The sequence below is a fragment of the Bombina bombina genome, chromosome 2, assembly GCF_027579735.1.
Source record: "Bombina bombina isolate aBomBom1 chromosome 2, aBomBom1.pri, whole genome shotgun sequence".
Classification (NCBI taxonomy): domain Eukaryota; kingdom Metazoa; phylum Chordata; class Amphibia; order Anura; family Bombinatoridae; genus Bombina; species Bombina bombina.
This window is the reverse complement of record NC_069500.1, coordinates 143,895,243-143,921,791: the sequence shown is the minus strand read 5'-3', so window position 1 is coordinate 143,921,791 and position 26,549 is coordinate 143,895,243. Positions and strand designations below refer to the sequence as shown.

The window sequence follows — 26,549 nt, the reverse complement described above, 5'->3', positions numbered from 1 at the left end:
AAAACAAATATATACCCATTTCAATTATTTATTTTTACCAGTGAAACCAATATAACATCTCAACATTCACAAATATACATTTCTGGCATTCAAAAACAAAACAAAAACAAATCAGTGACCAATATAGCCACCTTTCTTTGCAAGGACACTCAAAAGCCTGCCATCCATGGATTCTGTCAGTGTTTTGATCTGTTCACCATCAACATTGCGTGCAGCAGCAACCACAGCCTCCCAGACACTGTTCAGAGAGGTGTACTGTTTTCCCTCCTTGTAAATCTCACATTTGATGATGGACCACAAGTTCTCAATGGGGTTCAGATCAGGTGAACAAGGAGGCCATGTCATTAGATTTTCTTCTTTTATTCCCTTTCTTGCCAGCCACACTGTGGAGTACTTGGACGCGTGTGATGGAGCATTGTCCTGCATGAAAATCATGTTTTTCTTGAAGGATGCAGACCTCTTCCTGTACCACTGCTTGAAGAAGGTGTCTTCCAGAAACTGGCAGTAGGACTGGGAGTTGAGCTTGACTCCATCCTCAACCCGAAAAGGCCCCACAAGCTCATCTTTGATGATACCAGCCCAAACAGTACTCCACCTCCACCTTGCTGGCGTCTGAGTCGGACTGGAGCTCTCTGCCCTTTACCAATCCAGCCACAGGCCCATCCATCTGGCCCATCAAGACTCACTCTCATTTCATCAGTCCATAAAACCTTAGAAAAATCAGTCTTGAGATATTTCTTGGCCCAGTCTTGACGTTTCAGCTTGTGTGTCTTGTTCAGTGGTGGTCGTCTTTCAGCCTTTCTCAGCCTTGTGCTTTGGGCACTCCAGTGATGTTGCAGCTCTGAAATATGGCCAAACTGGTGGCAAGTGGCATCTTGGCAGCTGCACGCTTGACTTTTCTCAGTTCATGGGCAGTTATTTTGCGCCTTGGTTTTTCCACACGCTTCTTGCGACCCTGTTGACTATTTTGAATGAAACGCTTGATTGTTCGATGATCACGCTTCAGAAGCTTTGCAATTTTAAGAGTGCTGCATCCCTCTGCAAGATATCTCACTATTTTTGACTTTTCTGAGCCTGTCAAGTCCTTCTTTTGACCCATTTTGCCAAAGGAAAGGAAGTTGCCTTATAATTATGCACACCTGATATAGGGTGTTGATGTCATTAGACCACACCCCTTCTCATTACAGAGATGCACATCACCTAATATGCTTAATTGGTAGTAGGCTTTCGAGCCTATACAGCTTGGAGTAAGACAACATGCATAAAGAGGATGATGTGGTCAAAATACTCATTTGCCTAATAATTCTGCACTCCCTGTATATATGGGCCGGCTGCTATATACAGTTGTGCTCATAAGTTTATATACCCTGGCAGAATTTATGATTTCTTGGCCATTTTTCAGAGAATATGAATGATAAAACAAAAACTTTTCTTTCACTCATGGGTAGTGTTTGGCTAAGCCATATATTATCAATTAACTGTGTTTACTCTTTTTAAATCATAATGACAACAGAAACTAGCCAAATGACCCTGATCAAAAGTTTACATGCCCTGGTGATCTTGGCCTAATAACATGCACACAAGTTGACACAAAGGGATTTGAATGGCTATTAAAGGTAACCATCCTCACCTGTGATCTGTTTGCTTGTAATTAGTGTGTGTGTATAAAAGGTCAATGAGTTTCTGGACTCCTGACAGACCCTTGAATCTTTCATCCAGTGCTGCACTGATGTTTCTGGATTCTGAGTCATGGGGAAAGAAAAAGAATTGTCAAAGGATCTGTGGGAAAAAGGTAGTTGAACTGTATAAAACAGGAAAGGGCTATAAAAAGATATCCAAGGAATTGAGAATGCAAATCAGCAGTGTTCAAACTCTAATCAAGAAGTGGAAAATGAGGCGTTCTGTTTGATAACATACTGCATTCATTTTGCCATCAATTCTGACCATATTTCCTGTGCCTTTTGTAGCTCACACATCCCCAAAACATCAGCGACACACTTCTGTGTTTTACAGTAGGAAGGGTGTACCTTTCATCATAGGCCTTGTTGACTCCCCTCCAAATGTAGCGTTTATGGTTGTGGCCAAAAAGCTCAATTTTGGTCTCATCACTCCTAATGACTTTGTGCCAGAAGGTTTGAGGCTTGTTTCTGTATTGTTTGGCGTATTGTAAGCAGGATACTTTGCAGCATTTGCATAGTAATGGCTTTCTTCTGGTGACTCGACCATGCAGCCCATCTTTCTTCAAGTGCCTCCTTATTGTGCAACCTGAATTTTACTGGCAGTAGTGGCTGAAATTTGAGTTGGTCTAATTGACCATGGTTTAGTTTCAACAGATAGCCTAATTTTCCACTTCTTGATTAGAGTTTGAACACTGCTGATTTGCATTCTCAATTCCTTGGATATCTTTTTATATCCCTTTCCTGTTTTATTCAGTTCAACTACCTTTTCCCGCGAATCCTTTGACAATTGTTTTGCTTTCCCCATGACTCAGAATCCAGAAACATCAGTGGAGCACTGGATGAAAGATGCAAGGGTCTGTCAGGAGTCCAGAAACTCATTGACCTTTTATACACAAACACTAATTACAAGCAAACAGATCACAGGTGAGGATGGTTACCTTTAATAGCTATTCAAATCCCTTTGTGTCAACTTGTGTGCATGTTATCAGACCAAAATCACCAGGGTATGTAAACTTTTGATCAGGGTCATTTGGGTAGTTTCTGTTGTCATTATGATTTAAAGAGTAAACACAGTTGATTGATAATAAATGGCTTCAGCCAAACACTAACCATGAGTGAAAGAAAGGTTTTTGTGTTATCATTCATATTCTCTGACAAATGGCCAAGAAATCATAAATTCTGCTAGGGTATGTAAACTTATGAACACAACTGTATATACAGGAAATTTTGGGGCCCCCTACTTAACCATTGATTAGCCCCCGCCCCCCCCCCCCCCCCCCCCTTTGAAATGTGCAATTTTTGACCAAGTGACTGAAACGTATATGCACTTTATTTTTAAGTGTAGTAGTCAAACTTCGAAATGTTGTTAAGGTAGTAACACACAAACACACATAAGGATTCACATATAGACACTCTAGCAGACACGAAAAGAAACACACAAACAATCTCAGACACGGACACCCACACAGACACTCAGCACTTGTTAACATTGATCTGGCAAGTAATGAGGTAGACTACAGTTTTGTCAAAAAAGGAGATTTAAAAGACAAAATATGGAATTATTATTATCTTTCCTTCCTAAGATAGGGAGAGTCTACAGCTTAATTCCATACTGTTGGGAAATACAACACCTGGCCACCAGGAGGAGGCAAAGACACCCCAGCCAAAGGCTTAAATATCCCTCCCACTTCCTCATTACCCCAGTCATTCTTTGCCTTTCGTCACATTTCACTTTAGTTTTTATAAGTGTTGCACAGCTCCTATTACTTTCTGTACTTGTAATAATAAGGGAAGTACTGTCTTGTACTCCATGTGAACAGGTGTGGTCTATGTTCATTTCCTCCATTCTGCTGAGACTTGAACCTGAGGAGACCGTTTCCTCTGTTAACTGTCTGGGTCTAGGAGGCGGTGAATGCCCCAGCCACTGGGAGTATAAAGGTCCAGTTTTTATTTGTGTCCTTTTGTGGGTGTAACCTGAGCTATGGTGGACTCTGACTTGTTAGAAGGTGCTCTTTCTGTACTAAATCATACCTGTTTATATTGTGAGGAGGCCGTGGTTTTCTGCCCACTCAATTAAGTGCCACATGCCTTAACACCGTTATAAAGTCTAAGAAGGGAGACAAGCCTGCTAAGGCTCTTAGTCCCTCTGAGCCGTATACCTCTCAGGACTCGGCGTCCCGTGAGATTACTAACCTTGCTACATTATCCACTCCACATGCAGTTCCCCATAGCACATCTAATCCTTCATCCGGAGGAGGCCTTCTTCCTGCGGACTTTGCCGCGCAGTTACAAACGGCGGTGTCTGTGGCCCTCAGTGCATTACCTCGCTCTAACAAACGCAAGAGAAAGGTTAAACACAGCTCTCCTGACCCAGAGTCATCTCAATATTTATCGGATTTAGCTATTATGTCCCAGTTATCTGATGATGAGTTAACGTCTGTAGCTTCAGAGGGGGGACTTTCTGAGTTGGAGTCCTTAGCGTCTAAGCCTCCTGCTGCGGAGGAACCATCCTTTAGATTTCAAATTGAGCACTTGCTTTTTTTATTAAAGGAGGTTCTGTCTATGTTAGAGGTTCCAGAGGCCGCGCTGCCTTAAGAACCTATGATACCTAAATTACACAGAGTTTACAAAGACAGGAAAGTTCCTTTGACTTTTCCTGTGCCGGTTAATATAGCGAACATTTATTAAGAACGAATCGGAAAGAATCGGTTCTTCCTTTTCCCCCTTGTCTACTTTTAAAAAGTTGTTCCCGGTCCCGGACTCTCTACTGGATTTGTGGGGTTCCATATCTAAGGTGGATGGTGTTATATCTACGCTTGCTAAACGTACTACTATACCTCTTGAGGATAGTTTTTTGTTCAGAGAGCCGATGGATAAGAAAATGGAAACCTTTCTGAGAAGGATGTTTCAACATATGGGATTTTTGTTTCAACCAACAACTTCAGTTGCTGCGGTTGCCGGAGCAGCTACCTACTGGTGCGACTCTTTGTCAGAACTCATTGAGGTGGAGACTCCCCTCGAGGATATTCGAGACAGAATTAAAACTCTGAGAATTGCTAATTCTTTTATCTGTGATGCGAACATGCAAATTATTTACCTAAATGCAAAGGCCTCTGGCTTTGCGGTCCTAGCCCGCCGGGCGCTCTGGTGGAAGTCTTGGTCTACAGATATGACTTCTAAGTCCAGACTCCTTTCTCTTCTCTTCAAGGGAAAGATTTTATTTGTTCAGGGCCTGGACTCCATTATTTCTACGGTTACTGGAGGCATGGGTGCCTTCCTACCGCAAGATAAGAAGAACAAGTCTAAGGGATGACAATCTTCTAATTTTCGTTCCTTTCGTTCTGACAAATCCCAACTACAACATTCCTCCCCAAGCCTGAGCAACCCAAGAGTACTTGGAAGCTGGCTCAGTCCTGGAATAAATCCAAGCAGAATAAGAAGCCCGCCAAAAACAAATCCGCATGAAGGGGCGGCCCCCAATCCGGGATTGTGTAGGGGGCAAACTGTCTCTTTTTTCAGACGTACAGGATCCGTGGGTCCTGGAGGTGGTATCTCAGGGATACAAGATAGGCTTCAAATCTCATCCGCCAACGGGCAGATTCCTTCTCTCTAATCTGTCTACCAGACCAGAAAAGAGGGATGCCTTTCTAGGGTGCGTTTGGGATCCATTCTCCTTAGGAGTTGTTGTCCCGATGCCTATCAAACAAAGAGGTTTGGGGTTTTATTCAAACCTTTTCGTGGTCCCAAAGGAGGAGGGAACTTTCCGCCCAATTCTGGACCTAAAGTGCTTAAACAAATTTCTCAGTGTCTCTTCCTTCAAGATAGAGACCATAAGGTCCATTCTGCCTTTTATTCAGGAATGCCAGTTTATGACCACTATAGATCTGAAAGACACTTACCTTCATGTTCCAATCCATAGGGAACACTTTCAGTTCCTGAGGTTTGCATTCCTGGACCAGCACTTCCAGTTCACTACCCTTCCGCTTGGCTTAGCTACTGCTCCAAGAATCTTTACGAAGGTTCTGGGGGCTCTGCTAGCCGTTGCCAGAACTCATGGTATTGCAGTAGCCCCATACTTGGACGATATTCTGGTGCAAGCACCATCCTTTCAACTTGCGGAAAGAATTCTCTGAGTCCCCTTTTCAGTCTTCTTCGATCACATGGATGGAAGATAAACTTGGAAAAAAGTTCTCTTATCCCAAGTACCAGGGTAAAATTCCTGGGTACTATAATAGACTCTATATCCATGAGGATATTTCTTACAGACCAGAGAGTTGCAAGCTAACTCCGGCATGTCTTGCCCTTTGGACCTCCTTGAGTCCTTCTGTGGCTTAGTGTATGGAGGTGATTGGACTCATGGTGTCCTGCATGAACATCATTCCTTTTGGCAGGTTCCGTCTCAGACCTTTACAACTGTGCATGCTGAGGGAGTGGAACGGCGATCATTCAGATCTGTCTCAACAGATTGTATTAGACAGCCGGTCGAGAGAATCTCTTTCTTACTGGCTCTGTCCAGATCATCTGTCCCAAGGGACATCCTGGGAGATTGTGACTCTGGACGGAAGCCTATCCGGATGGGGAGCTGTTTGGGGTGCCAGGAAGGCACAGGGTTTGTGGACTCAGGAGTCCTCCCTCGATATTTTGGAACTACGGGCAATCTTCAAGGCCTTGAAAGCTTGGCCACTTCTGGTTTTATCAGGTTCCAATCAGACAATATTACCTCAGTGGCGTACATCAACCATCAGGGGGGAACGAGAAGTTCCTTGGCGATGAAGGAAGTATCTGGAGGGGCGGAGGCCCACAGCTGTTCGCTGTCAGCAATCCACATTCCGGGTGTGGACAACTGGGAGGCGGATTTTCTCAGCAGGCAATCCTTCCATCCAGGGGAATGGTCCTCCATCCCAAGGTGTTTGCAGAGATATGCAGCAAGTGGGGGACACCGGAGATAGATCTCATGGTGTCCTGTCTCAATACCAAGCTACCCCGGTATGGGTCGAGGTCGAGGGATCCCCAAGCGGATCTAATAGATGCACTAGCAGTGCCCTGGAGGTTCAAACTCATATATATTTTTCCTCCATTACCGCATCTTCCTCGAGTGGTTGCACGCATCAAGCAGGAGCGGGTATCAGTAATACTGATTGCTCCATCGTGGCCGCGAAGGACGTGGTTCGCGGACCTAGTGGGGATGTCCTCATCTTCTCTGTGGAAGTTACCTTGTCACAGAGACCTGCTGATACCAGGTCCATTTATTCATCAAAATCCTTATTCTCTGAGGCTGACTGCGTGGGGATTGAACGCTTAGTCTTAGCCAAGAGAGGTTTCTCTGAGAGGGTCATTGATGCTCTTATTCAAGCTCGTAAACCAGTTACTCGGCGTATCTACCACAAGGTGTGGAAGACCTACTTATTCTGGAGTGAAGAGCGTGGTTTTTCCTGGCACAGAGTTAAGGTTGCCAGGATCTTATCTTTTCTCCAGGAGGGGCTAGAGAAGGGCCTTTCTGCTAGTTCCCTGGGGGGGACAGATTTCGGCCCTGTCAGTTTTATTGCAAGAGACTGGCTAAACTTCCAGACGTGCAGTCCTTTGTTAAGGCTCTAATTTGGATCAGACCTGTGTTTAGATCTGGGGCTCCTCCTTGGAGCCTAAATCTTGTTCTTCGGATTTTGCAACAGGTTCCATTTGAGCCTCTGCATTCCGTTGACATTAAATTGTTATCTTTTCATGCAGATAAGGCAGTTTTACATACTAAATTAGGTTTTCTTCCTAAGGTTGTGTCAGATCGCAACGTCAATCAGGAGATTGTGATTCCTTCCTTGTGTCCTAATCCTTCTTCACAATTTGGATGTTGTTCGCACCTTGAAATTCTATTTTCAGGCTACTAAGGAGTTTAGACAATCTTCTTCTTTGTTTGTTGTCTATTCGGGGAAGCGTAAGGGGTAGAAGGCTACTTCGACCTCCCTATCTTTTTGGTTAAGGAGTGTCATCCGCTTAGCTTATGAGACAGCAGGACATCGTCCTCCTGAGAGGATAGCGGTTCATTTCACTAGAGCAGTGGCTTCCTCTTGGGCCTTGAAGAACGAGGCCTTTATGGATCAGATTTGTAAGGCGGCTACCTGGTCCTCCTTACATACTTTTTCAAAATTTTACAAGTTTGATGTTTTTGCTTCGGCTGAAGCAGCTTTCAGGAGAAAAGTTTTTCAGGCTGTGGTGCCCTCAGAATAGGGTCCGCCTCTTCCTTTTTGTTCCCTTCTGTTATTCGACTTCCCTATCTTTTTGGTTAAGGAGTGTCATCCGCTTAGCTTACGAGACAGCGGGACATCGTCCTCCTGAGAGGATAACGGCTCATTCCACTAGAGCAGTGGCTTCCACTTGGGCCTTTAAGAACAAGGCCTCTATGGATCAGATTTGTAAGGCGGCTACCTGGTCCTCCTTACATACTTTTTCAAAATTTTACAAGTTTGATGTTTTTGCTTCAGGTGAAGCAGCTTTCAGGAGAAAAGTTTTTCAGACTGTGCTGCCCTCAGAACAGGGTCCGCCTTTTCCTTTTTGTTCCCTTCTGTTATTCATTGTGTCCTCTGGAGCTTGGGTATAGTTTTCCCAACAGTAAGGAATATAGCTGTGGATTCTCCCTATCTTAGGAAGGAAAACATCATTTATGCTTACCAGATAAATTCCTTTCCTACCGGATAGGTAGTGTCCACGGCCCCCCGCTTGTTTTTTCTTGTCTATGGGCGGGGCCATATTATTTATTTTATTCTTCTGGCACTATTTATACCCTAATGTTTCTCCTACTTTTCCTTGTTTCCTCTGTAGAATGACTGGGGTAATGAGGAAGTGGGAGGGATATTTAAGCCTTTGGCTGGGGTGTCTTTGCCTCCTCCTGGTGTTGTTTCCCAACAGTAAAGGATGAAACCGTGGACTCTCCCTATCCAGAAAGGAAAGGAATTTATCTGGTAAGCATAAATTATGTTTTTTTCAAGGAAGATGCCATCTATATGATGACAACAGCATGCAGTGGCTGAAAGGAAGGCCACTGAGCTGCATAAACAATAATTTATTGGTGACTTCCAGAAAGGTCTCATTAGTCTCAAAGTCTGTAGAAAGATGTGAATAATAAGTAGTAAGGTCAAAATGTCCTAAAAAGGAACATATAATGGACACACATACACACAAACTCAAACTTGCACATACACCCAAGGAAACACCCACAGAGACAGTCTCAGAAAACACACAAAGACATACACATTTACAGACACCCACAGAAATCACACAAAGATACACAAACACAGAGAGACACCGACAGAAAACAAACAAAGGCATACATACACACACACCCTCACAGAGACATCCACAGAAAATGCATAAAGACAGATACACAAACCCTCACAGAGAGACCCAAAGAAAAAAAATACATACACACTCATAGAGACACCCACAGCAACACTCACAGGAAGTACAATTTCTGCACATTGCCAACCCCTAAATCAACAGTGTGTGACATGCATGACAAAAAAATAGCAGAAATTAAGAGATCACTTTTTAAAGAATCATATTTGTAAATGTGCAAACAAAAATACTTCTGTGAATTCAAAATTGTGCATTATTGATCTGTTAGAATGGGTAGATGAAGAAAAGTACTTTTGAAAGGTTGACATATGTTTGGGGTCCCCCCTCCCATTTTCCATGACCAAGAGCACCACTTCAAATCTGGTGTACAAATTTTCCCATCTGTCAGCTGTACTTATGGATTTTGAAAATGCTGTACTCTATATGGTCTTGGTGGAACCATAAGCTGTGGCACTAGGTCGCATACCATTAAATCTGGTTAAATGCAGGATTTAGGCTTATCTGTATGTATTTCAAAATTGTCAGCTGTAGTGTAAACTAAACAGTGTTAAGTTAACCTGTCTCAACACTGAGCAATCTTAGCCTAAGAGTATAACATTGTATGCAGAAGTAAAAATCTTAGATAAAGAGTCTCTTTTGGGCAGTTGGACTAAATAGAAGAATATACAAACTGACGGATCCACTTCCTATAATTTATTTGGGGCAGAAACTTGTAGAGGCTTGTCTGATCGCCTCTTCGGCAGATCGCCACATACCTGATTCCTCAGCAGAGTTGCTACCAGCCAAACTCCTCCGGAGGGTCGGGGATCCGCTCCGGAGTTTCTGAAGTGTGGAGGAAGGTGAGAACCAGCCAAGAATCTCTGTAGCAGCTAGAGGCTGCAAGCCAGACACGGAGGAAAAGTTCAGGCGCCCACATTCATAGAACCATCTCTCTCCTGGTCCGTACAGTGCTCTGGGAAACGTCCTGGACAGGAGTCATCTGCTGAGGTGGGAGAGCCGTGAAGACGCGGTAGACCTGGGAGAGAAGATCCCGAGTGGAAGCACCGGAGCCCTCCTCCTACAGCCTTGGCGCGAACGGAGACCATCTTGCGGTCTCCTGAAGGTGACGCTCCAGCACAAACCCACATGCTTCCATCGGGAGAAGATTAGGCCGACATAGCATTCCAGAACTGTTCCGACCCGGTTGAGTGCTTTTCATGGCCTGCCGGGACTGCTGATACTCAAGCTGTTGACGACCCTGTAACCGAGACCCCTCCCTTCTAACTAATCCTCACACACTCAGGGCCCCACGCAGGCCATCTTAATCCTCCCTCTGGATCACACAACTAAGCCACTGTCTGGGAGTTATTATTGATCCACATTCTCCTACAATTATGAATAAGCCCACACGCTCACTACATAAGCGCTACATCTAGCTTTGGGCTCTTTCTCCTGACTCATATAAATTTAATGAGGCCTGCTGGAACTGCCGCTACTCCCTTAAGACCACACAGTCTAAACATATTTGTGAATTCACCCCCCTCAACACAGGTCTTCATTCTACTACTAATACCCAATACCTGCACTTCATAGAGGAAGAGGTTGCAGACATTTGTTCTTCTCTTCCCTGTGCCTCTTTCCCACCATTGGAGATATCAGAGCTGACCTCACATTCACTCTCTTTTCCCCCTTGCCCTCAGTTGTGGTATTGGAATGGACGCTCACATTATTCCCATAAAGCACTCGGGTTTAACAAGTTTAGCAGTTACTACAATTGCTGATTTATGCAACTGACTTGCCCCACTCATCAGAGAAATATTGTTTTGGCTGCTGCGTCAGCTTTGTCTTTGGGGCCTTAGTCCAAAGTGGAGTGTTTTTTTACAGTTTTCCCACACAGGTTATCCATTCTACGCACAGTACTACTAACCAGCTTGTTATACACCTTGTTTTTTCTGCAGTCTCACTGTGGGTGTTAATTGTGAATTTGCTCACTGGAGGGCCCCCTTGAGCTTCCCCCTTTCCGACTCAGTGTGCCTGAGCTGCTCTCTTCCTCTTTCCCCTTCCTCCAGGTCGTACCCCTTTGAGCCCCGAGGCGAAAGGGGGCCCACCAGAGATTGCCGAGTAGCAATCAATTTGTGCACTGCCTAGTGTCCTATCCTTTTTACACTACAGCCTAACTGATTCTATTGATAGCTCATTGAGTAACCTCTCTCCTTACTTACACTAACCCCTTATTTTCCTCTTGTGGGCCTCCTGACCTGTCCTCTATTCTGTAATTTAACTTACTATACTGTACTGAATTGCCCCCCCCCCTCGAGACTCTCCTGTTCCGGCCCAGCTTGTCTGGGTTGGTCACTTCCCCTCTCCTTTTCCCCTTCCTTCGAGTCGTATCCCCTGCCCCAAGTCAAGAGGGGACCTACTGACCCTAGTTAAGTGAAGAGCTTCACACGCTGTTAGAGTCTGGTAATATAGTATTTCTAGCTATCCACCTGTGTTGGTCCCGTATCAGCTCACTTACCAAGTCCAGGTGCCTACAGGGTGTCTTATGAGAACTGGAGTTTCTATTAACTTTGTGATGTAGTTCCTAATGTGAAACACTGCCCGGCCCCGCTCTATATACAAATATGTTGAGCTAGAACTGTCATTGTATATGTGCTATTAACCTGCTTCTTTCCCTTTAAACAGTGGTGTATTTTCCTTAGAGTTGCATATCGGGCTGCTATCAGTTCCCCCCCCACAGGTAATTGTGAAACATTTACAATGCCTCATTATGCCAGGAAACATCTCAAGTCCAACACTAAACCAAAAAAAATAGTGTTTGATCATTTTGCGCAGACGGCCAAGGAGCCGAACCTAGACCCTGGTGGGGAGATGAGTAACCCTGACTCTCAGGATGAAGAATCGTTATCTAGTACACATTCTGTTACCGCCTCACTACACTTTATCACGGAGTCTTCACTTAAGAAGTTGCTGGCAACTCAAACCCGTTCCATAACCCAAGAAATTCAACGAAGCTCGGCAGAGTTGAAGAAAGAGATTTCTGAAATTGGAGAAAGAGTGGATGCGCTGGAGCGCAAACAGGACGATATTGTTGTAGATCAATCTAATCTCCTGGCTTACTCTGAAAATCTAGCCAAACAAATCTCACAACTCGAGTCGAAACTTGCAGATGTGGAGGACAGAGCTAGGCTCAACAATATAAGGCTTCGTGGTATACCGGAATCTGTCTCTCCGCCTGACTTGCAAAGAATTCCTGCAGGCTCTTTTCCAGGAACTAGTGGGCTCCCCAGATGGACTAATGTGTACGATGGAAAGAGCTCATAGAGCCCTTCGCCCTAGGACAGTGACCTCAGACAAGCCAAGGGACGTTATTGTATGCTTTCATAGCTTCCTATACAAAGACCGTTTGATGCAAGCCGCATTTAAAAAACCAAGCCTTAGTGACAGGTTTAGCGAGGTTCAGCTCCTCCCTGACCTGTCCGCCCACACCCTTCAACAAAGAAGGCAATTCCAGCCCATTACTTCTGATCTACGCAAAGCTAATATCAGGTATAGATGGGGCTATCCAACTAGGCTTTTCATCTCCAAGGATAACCAGTCAATTACAGTCACCACTCCTTCACAAGGTTTGTCACTACTCACATCTTGGTGCCTCTTTCTAGAATCCCCACCTACGCAACCTCCTTCGCAGCCTAAATTACGAGCTTCAGCTCCAGAGTGGTTAGCTAAAGATCAAAGACTGAATCACCCCAAGGTGCAGAAACCACAAGACTCTCTTGGCCTCTCTGGGCCTACTGCCTGACTTACTAACTCGGTTATCAGTCCTTCTAGACCTATAATTGTATGTTCCTGCTGAAATATGCTGGCCGGGCAGGAGCGCCCGATCGATAGTTAAAGAGGTTTTTTGATATCTATTCAGGAAAGCACTAATGTGCATGATATCTATACTTGTTGCTATATTTTGTTTTGTTGCACTGTTTTCCACTGTTTACCTCATTTTGTCATGTTTCGCACTTATTACCTTGTTGTAGTTGTATTGGAGCGGGGCTGGCGTTCTGGCCCTCCTTTACTTGCTCTTGTACATCAGGTTCACCTCCCCCATCTGGAAGTCCATTTTAGGGCTCTTTTGAGGTGGACTATTTCCACCGCACTTTAGGCACTCTTTAGTGCCTTTCACCCTTCCCCTCTTCCTCCTTTCCTCTTTACCTCTTACCCCATACTGAGTGACTATAGTACCTAGCATCTTCTACCTCGGTATCTTAGTACATGGCCAGGCCCACTCTTAGACTTCTTACCCACAATGTTAGAGGCCTTAATTCCCCTTTTAAACGTAGCCTCCTATCACGATCGCTGAAGCACCACAATCCGGACATTGTGTTCCTACAGGAAACACATTGGCTAACAAATGAACCCCTCAGATTTTCCTCAAAGTCATACACGCATATAGAATATGCCACTTTCTCTAAAAAAGCAGAGGTACTGCCATCCTACTCCACAGGCGACTCGCCTTTGAGCCCATACTGACTATCAAAGATCCACAACCCAGATGCGTTATCCTGATCTGTAAACTTAACCACGTTCTTTACACGCTAGCATCAGTCTGCCAAACACTTACCAACCTAAATACCTGAAACATATACTCCTCCACACATTAGACCAGGTCAAGCAAGGTAGAGTCATTATCTCAGGAGACTTTAACATGGTTTGGGAACCTAGGGTGGAGAGAAAATCTTCTGACACGAATAAGACATACCCTCTGCTGACAGACTAGCCACCAGGTTTCGCAAACTTATGTTCTGCTCGGGCTACTATGATATATGGAGAGCGACCCACTCTAGGGACAGAGATTACATGCATTATTCACAACCACATAAGCAATACGCTAGACTAGATTACATTTTCTCCACTGCAGATTCGCTAGACCTTATCACAAAAGCCAACATATCACTTTGTCCCTGGTCAGACCATGATTGTGTCCTCGCTGACATTATTTCGACAAACACTTCAACTACGAGACCCACCTGGCGAATGCCCAACCATCTCCGAAGTGACTTCCCATTTAGGGAAGATTTACGAACAGAAATTAAACATTTCATATATGCCAAGGATAATGCTCTAGTTAGAGATGACACCTTGTGGGGTGCCGCAAAGGCGAGCATCAGAGGGATCATCATAAGCAAGCAGGTGAACCTTAGAAAGTAAGCGGGGCTAACTTTATCATAGGCTCACGTTAAGCTGAGAGTCCTGGAATCCCAAAATAGACCCACTCCATCGACTCCCTTAGCAGTACAAATTACCAATCTCAAGAATCATATCTCCCAAATTGAACTAAAAAGGTCCCAAACAAATTTAACCAAATTAAAACAATTGTTTTATTACAAAAGCAATAAGGCAGACACCCTTCTGGCTAACAAACTCAGAAGTAGAACTGGTGCCTCACGCATCCATAGCATAAGCTCTAAGCACTCCCTCCTTAAAATTCCATCTGAAATTGGTGAAGCTTTTGCTAAATATTACTCCAATCTGTATAATATAAACAGCTCCGAAATCCCCATTCAACTTCCCCAGACTACGTGTGCATGTATCTAAAGTCCTTAAACCTTCCGGCGCTCTCTTTGGAACAGCGTGACTCTCTAGCCTCCCCTTTTACCATTTCTGAAATACAGCATATCATCAAAAAATCAAAGTCCTTTAAATCACCGGGCCCTGATGGTTTTCCAACTCATTTTTATAAAACATTTATTCAGGAACTTTACCCCTTACTTCTTAGGCTCTATAATCTAGCTCAGAATGAGGGCTCGTTCAAAAAAGAATTTCTTGAAGCTACTATCATAACGATTTTAAAGCCCAACAAAGACCCCACCCTATGTGCCAGCTACAGGCCAATATCGCTTATCAATACCGATATAAAGTTTTTTTCAAAACTTTTGGCAAATCGAGTTGCAAACCTCTTACCGTACCTCATTAACCCAGATCAAGTGGGATTTGTCCCAAAGAGGGAGATAACACTAGACGGCTACTAAACATACTTAGCCTCTCCTCCAGCCTTCACAAGCCATTAGCAATTATTTCATTAGATGCTGAAAAGGCTTTTGACCGAATGCGCTGGCTGTTTCTTTGGGAAGTTCTCGAGAACTCTCGGTTCCCTAGTGAAATAATAAGAGCAACTAGGGCCCTCTATTCTGCCCCCTCCGCCCTTGTGAGGGGTCTTGGCTTCCAGTCCTCTCCTTTCAATATAACCAATGGCCCCAGACAGGGTTGCCCTCTGTCACCCTTGCTCTTTGCGTTGGCCATTCAGCCACTAGCTGAGCAGATAAGAGCAGACCCTCAAATCAAAGGCCTTACTCTTTTTGCTACTACACATAAGATCACTTTGTTTGCAGATGATGTTACTCTTTTCTCGTCGGACCTTTCTCTCACTCTCCCCAGACTCCTGCAAATTTTAGATGACTTTAATGCCCATTCCTATTACAAACTGAACATACAGAAAACAGAGATTTATACCCAAGGCATCCGGAGTTCCATCCTAAAACCCTTAAAATCCAAGTTTCCCTTCAACTGGACAGAATCCACAATTCTACAACTAGGTGTAAAGCTCTCAGGCGACTTAAATTGAGTCGTCAAGGATAATTATCTCCCTTTACTATCGAAACTTCGCTCTTTAAACAAAAATTGGAACCTGACCCATGTCTCATGGCTAGGTAGAATAGCAGCCCTGAAAATGTCCTTTCTTCCCAGACTTACATACTTGTTCCGATGCCTCCCTGTCAAGGTCCCTAAACAAATTCTCTTACAGTTTCAAAGTGAAATCACTAAACACATTTGGCGAGGTAAGCCTCCCAGAGTGGCACAAAAAACACTTCAGCTCCCTAAGAACTGTGGAGGGATAGGGTCCCCCTCTGTGATAAGATACTACGAGGGAGCTATGCTCACCCATGTTTCTTAGTTGGGGGTCAAACACTCCCTGTGCAGGTGGAGAACTATAGAGCAGGCCTCTCTGCCCATTCATCTAGACCTACGAGATTTGATTTGGACACCCCAACATTGCCGCAGAGAGTTACTTCTGGTAAATCCCATCATCCGAGAATGCCTAGATTTCTGGAATAAAATCAGTCATCTCCCTCATGTAACCCCACACCCTTCCCCTATCACTACTCTCACTGGCCTTTTTACAGGTTTGCAGGACACCCACCCTCTAACATGGGCCCAATTAGGGGTTAATACAGTCTCGGACCTCTGACTTACTACTCCGAAGGTTAGCTTTATGCACCTCTCTCAACTTGGAGCCGATGTTGTACTTCCACCTTATCTTCCGTTTGAATACCATAGAATCAAAAGCTTTTTGATTAGCTGGGGCTTCAAACCCACATTAGCACGCCCTTTGACCCCCTGGGAGACTATTTGGCGCCAGGGGGACAGACTTCGTAGGCCTTTGTCTCTTCATTATACCCTATTAGGCTATACTCTATCATCAGGCACAGCGCCCCATCTTGTACGATGGGAATCCCTGCTTGGGATCTCTGTAACAACAGACGTATGGGGGCGAACCATAGAACTCACGCAAAAGGCTATTCACTGCACCACCTTATATGAAACCTTCTATAAACTTTTAGCACATTGGTATTCTGTCCCCACTAGGCTATTTAAAATGTTCCATAGCTCGTCGCCCAACTGCTGGAGAAATTGTGGTCAGAGGGGTAGTACCTTGCACATTTGGTGAGAATGTCCTAAACTTCGTCCCTTATGGAACGCTTGCTTTCAGGTCCTGCCCAAATTAGGCATCTCTTTCTCTAGGTCGCCTGCTGTAGCCCTCTTACATATAGGTGTACACATTTTACCAAAACATCACGCGTACTTATGTATATATCTCTTCATGTCCATTAAGCACTCAATTGCCTGTGACTGGAAAAAAGAATCTCCCCCCAGCTGGTCCAAGATCTGTACCTCAATGGCTTACTTGTATACAATGGAGAGAGATATTTTTTACAAATTGGGTCACTCTGACCTCTTTGAATTGACTTGGGCAGACTGGAAACAAGACCACTACACACTCTGGAAACCTAATATCCTGTCCTCCGACTAAACCGACCCACACCAGTCATTATACCCCCAGTATATGTAATATTCTCCCCCCCCCCCACACACCCCTAATCTCTATTTCAACCACTTATGGGACTCCTTGTCCTCTCTTGCACTCTAGAATGGTACTATATGATGTAAGAAACTGGTTTCCTGTTCAAGGCCTAAATGTGCCTAGATTATTTCAATTTCTAGTTATGTATGTTTATAAGGTTGTGTCATAGGCATGTTGGACCTCTAATTTGATCCTATATTTCAATGTAACCTTCGTAAAGCTTTTTGAAAAAGGGGGGGGAAATCTTAGATAAAATGTCTCCTGGCATCTTGAAGGTCCTTGCATAAAGGGGTAGTAAACTGGAATGTAATTAAAATATATACATATAAATAAAATAAAAAATATCTGCCAAAAGGGCACCTACAATTTGTGTATTGAGGAGGAAACATTTCTGCATGGTTTTAAATATAGAATTTCAAAATCATAAATGCACTGCTGCATATTGCTAAAAAAAAATAGTTTTTATGGACCCCTGGCCCCACCACACAACTACCACACTGAAGTTACAATCTGAAATTGCACAAATAAATAAGAAAACATTTAATAATTAAGTCCTACCTACTCTGAAAATGAAAGTGATCTGCCGCCTGACTCTGGCACACACTGTACAAACTTAAGTGCCAAGTCTGTCTCACACTGTGCATAGTGGTTTAGTGCACACGTTTAGAAATCCTCTCAAATGCTAATGCTTTACTCCTTGTAATACGCCCTCTGGTGGCTGCCATAATGTAAAAAAAAAAAAAAATGTATGTGCTTGCCTCATGGGGCCCACTGGGCCCCTGATAGGAGTCACCCTATTCACCCCTAATGGCGGCCCTGTATATATATATATATATATATATATATAAATTAAAAAATAGAACATATTGTGAAGAACATTGAGATGTGAAATATCTCAATTTTCATGTTGAGTTAGTGCACTTGAGAATATGTGATCGGGTTTGTGTGTGAATAGGGTGTTAGTTCTATGGGGGAATAGGTTATTGTACGTGCAATATTCAAAAGTTTGTCTTTTTACGCTCATCGAGTTAGCGCGCAAGTAAAAACGGTTTACTTTTAACTTGTCGTACAATCGCTACTCGACACAAGCAAAAAGCTTACTTCTAGCGCAGTTAACGATGATTCAGATAGAGAATAGAAATTTAAACAACATTACAATTTATTTTACATTATTTATTTTGCTTCATTTTTTAAATATCCTTAGTTGAAGAAAAAGCAATGCACATGGTGAGCCAATCACACGAGGCTTCTATGTGCAGCAACCAATCAGCAGCTAGTGAGCATATCTAGATATGCTTTTCATCAAAGAATATCAAGAGAATAAAACAAATTAGATAATATAAGTAAATTAGAAAGATGTTTAAAATTGCATTCTCTTTCTAAATCATAAAAGAAAAAATGTGGGTGGCATGTCCCTTTAAATCAGACCCCTTGCACCTCTTGTTTAACATTACCACTAAGCTTAGCACAAAGGCAAATGCTACCCTTTTACAGATAGCCATAAATAATGTTAAGCTGAATATAGAAAAAAATGTACACAACCTACCTTGCCTATGTGGCAAGAACAATTCCAATGGAAATCTTGACCTGGAGCAGGTCATCCTTGATCTTATACCAGAGGTACTAGCCGATCCCCTGCTCAGCCTACCCTTAGATCATAAATATGAAAACTAAGATAATAATAAATTGTCCTGTTCTCTACTTCTCAGATACACTTTCACATTTTATTAAAGGGACAGTCAAGTAAAAAATAAACTTTCATGATTTAGATAGGACATGTAATTTTAAACAACGTTCCAATTTACTTTTATCACCAATTTTGCTTTGTTCTCTTGGTATTCTTAGTTAAAATCTAAACCTAGGTAGGCTCATATGCTAATTTCTTAGACCTTGAAGGCCGCCTCTAATCTGAATGCATTTTGATAGTTGCGCACCACTAGAGGGCGTTAGTTCATGTGTGTCATACAGATAACATTAAGCTCACGCACGTGAAGTTACCAAGGAGTCAGCACTGATTGGCTAAAATGCAAGTCTGTCAGAAGAACTGAAATAAGGGGGCAGTTTGCAGAGGCATAGATACAAGGTAAAAGACAAAAAAAAAGAGTAGCCTGGGAACCGGATTAATTAAAAATAAAAATCCAAACTTTATTAAATGTAGGCTAAAAGATACGCCATATCAGGAAACATAGGACTAACAGAGCCTACGCATTTTGGCAGATGCTGTATTTATAGATTTGTTTAAGCACTATGTAGTGCTGGTTTAAAAGACACCTCCTTCACAGCTATTGACAGAAATAAAAATTAAAAAAACAAAGAAAATGAGGGCAGTATAAAGGTATGCATACATAAACAGCTAAACAGACATAACATAAGATGAATATTACAATATGTAATGTTTGATCACATCTCAATAAGCTGATATATGAAAAATAAGTGTAGGATAATTTAAAGAACATTCACAGGATATAAATACATAGTTTAACAAGCTATGGAATTTACAATGTGTATAGATAAATAGATTAGAGGCTATTCTATACGCTGCCATAAGATAACATATGTTAGTAATGGAAGCAAGGCACCATTTGAGATATAAACATGGAATGCAATTATAAAACAAAACATAACATATAATCCAATATATATAATATAATACCTTGGCTTGTCCACGGCAGACACCAAAACAGTACGGCGAAACGCCATAGTGGTAAGCAAGTTATTGTTGCACTTTATTTAATACCAATGGTTAATAATATCAAACTCCAAATTATATCCATTAGGAAACTGACACCTAGATTACAAGTTTTGCGTTTGTGTTTTAATGCTGAAAAAATTGCCAATTCAGCGTTAAAACAGCCCCGCAGACATTACAAGTCTTGTCGGTATAGCTGTACCGCAAGCCTTTTAGCCTGTACCGCAATGTCAGTCCCGCACACGTAAAAATGATGCTTTTTCATGGGACTTCCATAGCGCTGCCATTATGAGTTTTGCGGTCAGGCTAAAAAGCTTGCGTTACAGCTAGAGCTGCAACAACTAATCGTCATAATCGATAATAATCGATTATGAAAATAGTTGTCAACCAATCTCATAATCGATTAATCGACTAGTTGGTTTGCAATTAGTTGGTCTGTGCACAACACCAGCTGCTTCACTCCAATGAACTCCTGCACATGGTATTGTGTTTTATGGTTATGTCCTTAGCCTAAAGGATGTCTACAGACGTCTACTTTTCACTTTTTCAGGACAGTATACGTTTACAACTACCCCTGGCTTATGTGCAACCCAGATATAATAGTCATCATTTGGATTGTTTATATTAAATCTGGTGATTTGGAACTATGCTTTTCATGGTATAGTGCCAAGCTTGTTGTTTACACCTTGCCCCTAGATTGATGGGAGTTATTTAAATTGATGTGCACTATTATCTGTTTGCACAATTATTAGCGTATTGCTTGCTATTGCTGATTATATGTACTGTATAAATAAATGTGTAAGTGCTTTTGATTTGTTTTTTATAGTTTTTTTAAATTTTTAATAAATTGTGATAATAGGTACCAGATTCAACCTTTATAAGTATATATCCGTTATTTTTAGAGCGGACTAGATATTTCCCCTAACCTTATAGCTGGTTATTTACCACTGCATATAGATATTCAAGATATTTTTATGTTAGAATGAAGTCAATGGTTACTTTATTGAGAGGCCCCTTGCCAAGGTAGAAAACACTTAGCATTGGTGAAGAGCTAACAAAGATAAATATCCCACTTTGGTGAAATTGGCAAAACCCTACTTATACACCTCAACAGCCTTTTCTCTGCTGCAGGAAATATAGCTGCAAACAGAACCAGCCTTAGCCAGAAGCATGTGGACATGTTGAGATTTTTGCATTTCAATGCAAAGTTTCTGAAAGAGTGAATAACAAAATGTTATTAACAGTGATAGTCTAACTCTTTCTAGTTCTACCTCTTTTTCAAACAGTTTGTGGTTTTGTTTTGTTTAATTATAAAAAACTGTGCTCTGCTGCTTAAAATTTTTAGAAACAGTTGTGTTAATGTAAAGTTTTAGTCTGAAGTTTATATTTGTAACACTCATTATGTGGATTTTATTTAAAACATAGAAAACTATTATTGATTCTCTTTTTATCCGATTAGTCGATTAATCGAAAAAATAATTGGCCGATTAATCGATTATGAAAATAATCGTTAGTTGCAGCCCTAGTTACAGCCTATACCGACAAGATCCGTTCCGCAATCTAAAAGCAGTAGTTATGAGTTTTACGCTACAAAACTGTAACATAAAACTAATAAAGTGTTACAAAGTGCACTAAACACTCATAAACTACCTATTAACCCCTAAACTGAGGCCCTCCCGCATCGCAAATACTATATTAAACTTATTAACCCCTAATCTGCCGCTCCCTAAAAATAATTATTAACCCCTATTCTGCCGCTCCCCCACATCGTCACCACTAGAATAAAGTTAACCCCTAAACCACCCCCCTCCCGCATCGCAAACACTATTTAAATATTATTAACCCCTAATCTATCGTCCGCCCACATCGCCCCCACTGTACTAAAGTTATTAAGCCCTACACTGCCATCACTATAATAAACCTATTAACCCCTAAACCGCAAGCTACCCACAACAAAATATACTAAAGTAAACTATTAACCCCTAAACCAAAAGCCTCCCACATCGCAATAAACTAAATTAAACTAGTAACCCCTAAACCTAACGCCCCCCTAACTTTATATTAAAATTACAATTTCCCTATCTTAAATTAAATTAAAACTTAACTGTCATATTAAAAGAAGTTTAAACTAACAATTAAACTAATATAATTATTAAACTAAAATTAAACTAACACTACTATAAAAATTACAAAGTATTTAATTACAAAAAATTTAAAAATACTAAAATACAAAAAAAACAAACACTAAATTACGAAAAATAACAAACGAAATTATCAAAATTAAAAAAGAATTACACCTAATCTAATAGCCCTATTAAAATTTTTAAAAAAAACACCCAAAATAAAAAAAAACCCATAGCCTACAATAAACTACCAATATCCCTTAAAAGGGCCTTTTGTGGGGCATTGTCTCAAAGACATCAGCTCTTTTCCCTGAAAAAAATACATAGACCCTCCCAACAGTAAAACCCAACCAACCCCCAAAATAAAAAACCTAATTCTAAAAAAAACTAATCTACCCATTGCCCTGAAAAGGGCATTTGTATGGGCATTGCCCTTAAAGGGCATTTAGCTCTTTTACTGCCCAAACCCTAATCTAAAAAAAAAAAACACCCAAAAAACCTATCACTAACCCCCGACAATCCACTTACAGTTTTTGAAGTCCCGCTTGAACGATCTTCATCCAGGCGGCCTATTCTATCTTCATCCAGACAGCGAAGTCTTCATTCTTCTATTTTAATCCCGGCGGAGCGGAACAGGTCCATCCTGAAGAACTCCGGCGCGGAGCATCCTCTTCATACGGTCTCCGCCGTACACTGAATTAATCATCTAATAGAATGAGAGCTGCTTTAATCCTATTGGCTGATTTGAACAGCCAATAGGATTTTAGCAGCTCTAATTCCTATTGGCTGATTCAAATTTTTCAGCCAATAGGAATGCAAGGGACGCCATTTTGAAACGGCTCCCTTGCATTGAAGATTCAGTGTACGGTGGCGACCATATGAAGAGGAGGCTTCGCGCCTGATGTCTTCAGGATGGACCTGCGCCGCCAGGATCAAGATAGAAGATGCCGTCTGGATGAAGACTTCTCGCCGCCTAGATGAGGACTTCGCCGCCTGGATGAAGATAGAAGAGGCCGTCTGGATGAAGACTTCTCGCCGCCTGGATGAAGATCGTTTAAGCAGGACTTCAAAAATTGTAAGTGGATCGTTGGGGGTTAGTGTTAGGTTTTTTTAAGGGTTTTTTGGGTGTGTGTTTTTTTTTTTGGGCAGCAAAAGAGCAAAATGCCCTTTTAAGGGCAATGCCCATACAAATGCCCTTTTCAGGGCAATGGGTATATTAGGTTTTTTAGATAGTTTTTTTTATTTTGTGGGTTTGAGGGGGGTGGGGTTTGTAATGTTAGTGGGTCTTTGTAAAAAAAATCAGCTAAAAGAGCTGTTTAACTTAGGGCAATGCCCTACAAAGTCCCTTTTAAGGGCTATTGGTAATTTATTCTAGATTAGGTTTTTTTTGGGGGGGTTTAAATGGGTATTAGAATAGCAATAGATTTTATTATTTTTGATAATTTGTTTGTTATTTTGTGTAATATATTTTTTTCGTTTTGGGGTGGATTTTTATTTTTAGATTAGGGGTGGCAAAAGAGCTAAATGCCATTTTAAGGGCAATGCCCATACAAATGCCCTTTTCAAGGCAATGGGTAGATTAGATTTTACTTTATTTTTATTTTGTGGGTTTCGGGGGTGGGGGTTTGTATATTGTTATGGGGTGTTTATTTTGTTTTGTAGCAAAAGAGCTGTTAACTTTAGGGCAATGCCCGACAAAAGGCTCTTTTAAGTGCCCCCAAAAGAATAATTTTTATTGTTTTGTACAATTTCGTTGTTTTTTTTTTGTAATGGTAGGTTTTTAATTTTTTGTAATTTTAGGTTTCAGTGTAAGGCAGCTTAGGTTTTATTTCACAGGTAAGTTTGTATTTATTTTAACTAGGTAATTAGTAAATAGTTAATGACTATTTACTAACTAGTCTACCTAGTTAAAATAAATACAAACTTACCTGTGAAATAAAAATAAAACCTAAGCTAGCTACAATATAACTATTAGTTATATTGTAGCTAGCTTAGGTTTTATTTCACAGGTAAGTATGTATTTAGTTTTAAATAGGTATTATTTAGTTAATAATTGTAACTTTAATATAGCTCTATTTTAATTATGTTAAAGTTAGGGGGTGTTAGGGTTACAATAGGGTTAGGTTTAGGGGTTAATATAGTTTAATTTAGGTTGTTGCGATGTGGGGACTGGCGGTTTAGGGGTTAATAGGTTTGTTTAGTGGTAGTTATGTGGGATGCCAGAGATTTAGGGGTTAATACCTTTATTTAGTGGCGGCGATGTCGGGGAGCGGCAGAATAGGGGTTAATAACTTTAATATAGTGGCGGCGATGTTGGTGTGCGGCGAAATAGGGGTTAATAACTTTAATACAGTGGCAGCGATATCGGGAGCGGCAGATTAGGGGTTAATAACTATTTAGAGGGCGGAGATATCGAGAGCGGCAGATTAGGTTTTAATAACTGTAGGTAGGTTGTGGCGATGTCGGGGGCAGCAGATTAGGGGTGTTTAGATTCAGGGTTTGTGTTAGGTTTAAAGTAACTTTTATTTTCCCCATAGACATCAATGGGGCTGCGTTACGGAGCTTTTAATTCTGCGATCGCAGGTGTTAGGCTTTTTTCTAACCCGCTCTCTCCATTGATGTCTATGGGGGAAGCGTGCACGAGCACGTCAAAACAGCTCTTGTATTTTGTGCGGTATGGAGCTTAAAAGCACCATATCGCACGCACAAGCCGGCTGTTTGAAAACTTGTAATGGCTGCGCTATAGGGGGTTAAATATGTTTGTTGCGTTCGTTAATTTCCCTATAGCGCGCATAACTCGTAATCTAGGTGTGAGTTTGTAATTTGTGTATCCAGTAAAGTTCCTGCTTAGCCAGAAGGCTTTCTTTATTACCTCCTCTTGAAGGTTGTCTAATTGCTTTGATAGCTTTCCATCTGAATGCACTGACATCCTTGTTATGGACCTCCATAAAATGACGTGAAAGGGCCAAACATGTTTTATCATTTTTAATGTACCCTAAATGTTCCCGTATTCGGGTGCATATGTCCCTGGTTGTCATGCCCACATATTGGCAACGATGGGCAGTGCATTTGATAAGATATACCACATAGGAAGTGGAACATTTTATGCAACCTTTAATTTGAAAAGACTGTTGGGTAACATGGGATTTAAATTCTCTACTCTCTGTCAAATATTCGCAAGCTTTGCATCTCGAGACTCCACACTTGTATGTGCCATTGACACTTAACCATGTCATTGTGGGTTCTTTGCAAGGTAACTGTTTGGGAGAGAGAATGTTCCCTAAAGTGACATTTTTTGAATTTACACATTTGAAGCCCTGTTCAACAATACTCTTGAGATCCCTATCGCCATGCAATAATAGAAAATATTTCTTCAGAATATGGCATATAGAATAGAAATCTGAAGAATATTGTGTAATGAACAAGGTGCGTTTGTCTTCATGAATATTTCAACTGTAAAGTGCAATTTCTGTCTAAATCCGTGACCTCTCTGACTATTCTATCCAACAAATGTGTATTATTATAACTGTGTTGTTATGCAAAACTGGAGAATGGGTAATTCTGGTGTTGACTGTTCCTTTAATTTCAAATAATCACACTGGTTAAAATATTCTAAAAGTAATGGTAAAAAATTCCTAATTTTGAAATAAAATCTTAATATTCACATTCTAATGTGTGTTTGCTTGTTGTCTGATCTTTTTTCCAGCTTTCACGGATACTTCAAGTTGGGAATTCCCAGATGTTTGTCAGTATTATTTTGGAGCCTTTGGACACTGGTCTAGTCTCATATTCTCTTTAGTTTCTCTTGTTGGAGCCATGATTGTGTACTGGGTACTGATGTCCAATTTCCTGTTCAACACTGGAAAGTTTATTTACAGTAAGTATTAAGTATAACTATTGAGGATTTTAAAGTAAAAGGGACATGAGAGTCAAAATGACACGTTCATGGTTCAGAGTGTGCAATTTTAGAAAACTCTTCAATTTACTTCTGTTTAATTTACTTTGTTCTCTGAAGTGTAAATCGTACTTAGGGTAGGTTCAGGCGCAGCAACACTCTACTGGGAGCTAGCTGCTGTTTCCATCTAATGGAAGAGGAGAGTCCACGGCTCCATTAATTACTTGTGGGAAATACAGAACCTGGCCACCAAGAGGAGGCAAAAACACCCCAGCCAAAGGCTTAAATACCTCCCCCACTCCCCTCATCCCCCAGTCATTCTTTGCCTTTCGTCACAGGAGGATGGCAGAGAAGTGTCGGAAGAATTCGGAGTAGTCTCTTATGAAGGGCAGTACTCTTCGGAATGGGACTGGAGTTTTAAGTAGTCTTGTCAGCCTCTTAGTGAAAGCATTGATGAATGTTAGGGTCTGGAGATGCAGGGAGAGTCTTTCTGCGAAACTATCCAGACTCGTAGTAACAGCTCCTTAAGCAATCAGTGTTGACGAGTTTCACTGCCTGATTTCTTCACTCAAGTCCATGTCTGTAGCGATGCTACACACTGTCAAACTTGAGAGGCTGTGTTCCTGTTCCACGGCGTTGATTTTGGTAAGATTGTTTCATTTTTTTATATATGTAATGATAATGCAAGAAGACAGGCTCACAGTGT

At 41.6% G+C, this 26,549-nt stretch overlaps 1 protein-coding gene across 3 annotated transcripts in view; it reads left to right on the top strand.

Moving 5' to 3' along the window:
- Positions 1-26,549, top strand: part of SLC38A9 (solute carrier family 38 member 9) — a 246,550-nt gene that overhangs the window by 133,981 nt on the left and 86,020 nt on the right. For all 3 annotated transcript variants that reach the window (XR_008400608.1, XM_053701283.1, XM_053701285.1), the window contains exon 5: positions 25,655-25,825. Coding sequence is in view for 2 of the 3 variants with exons in the window: in XM_053701283.1 (XP_053557258.1) it covers positions 25,655-25,825 (171 nt within the window). In the remaining variant the exon portion in view is untranslated. The remainder of the gene's footprint in view (positions 1-25,654; positions 25,826-26,549) is intronic.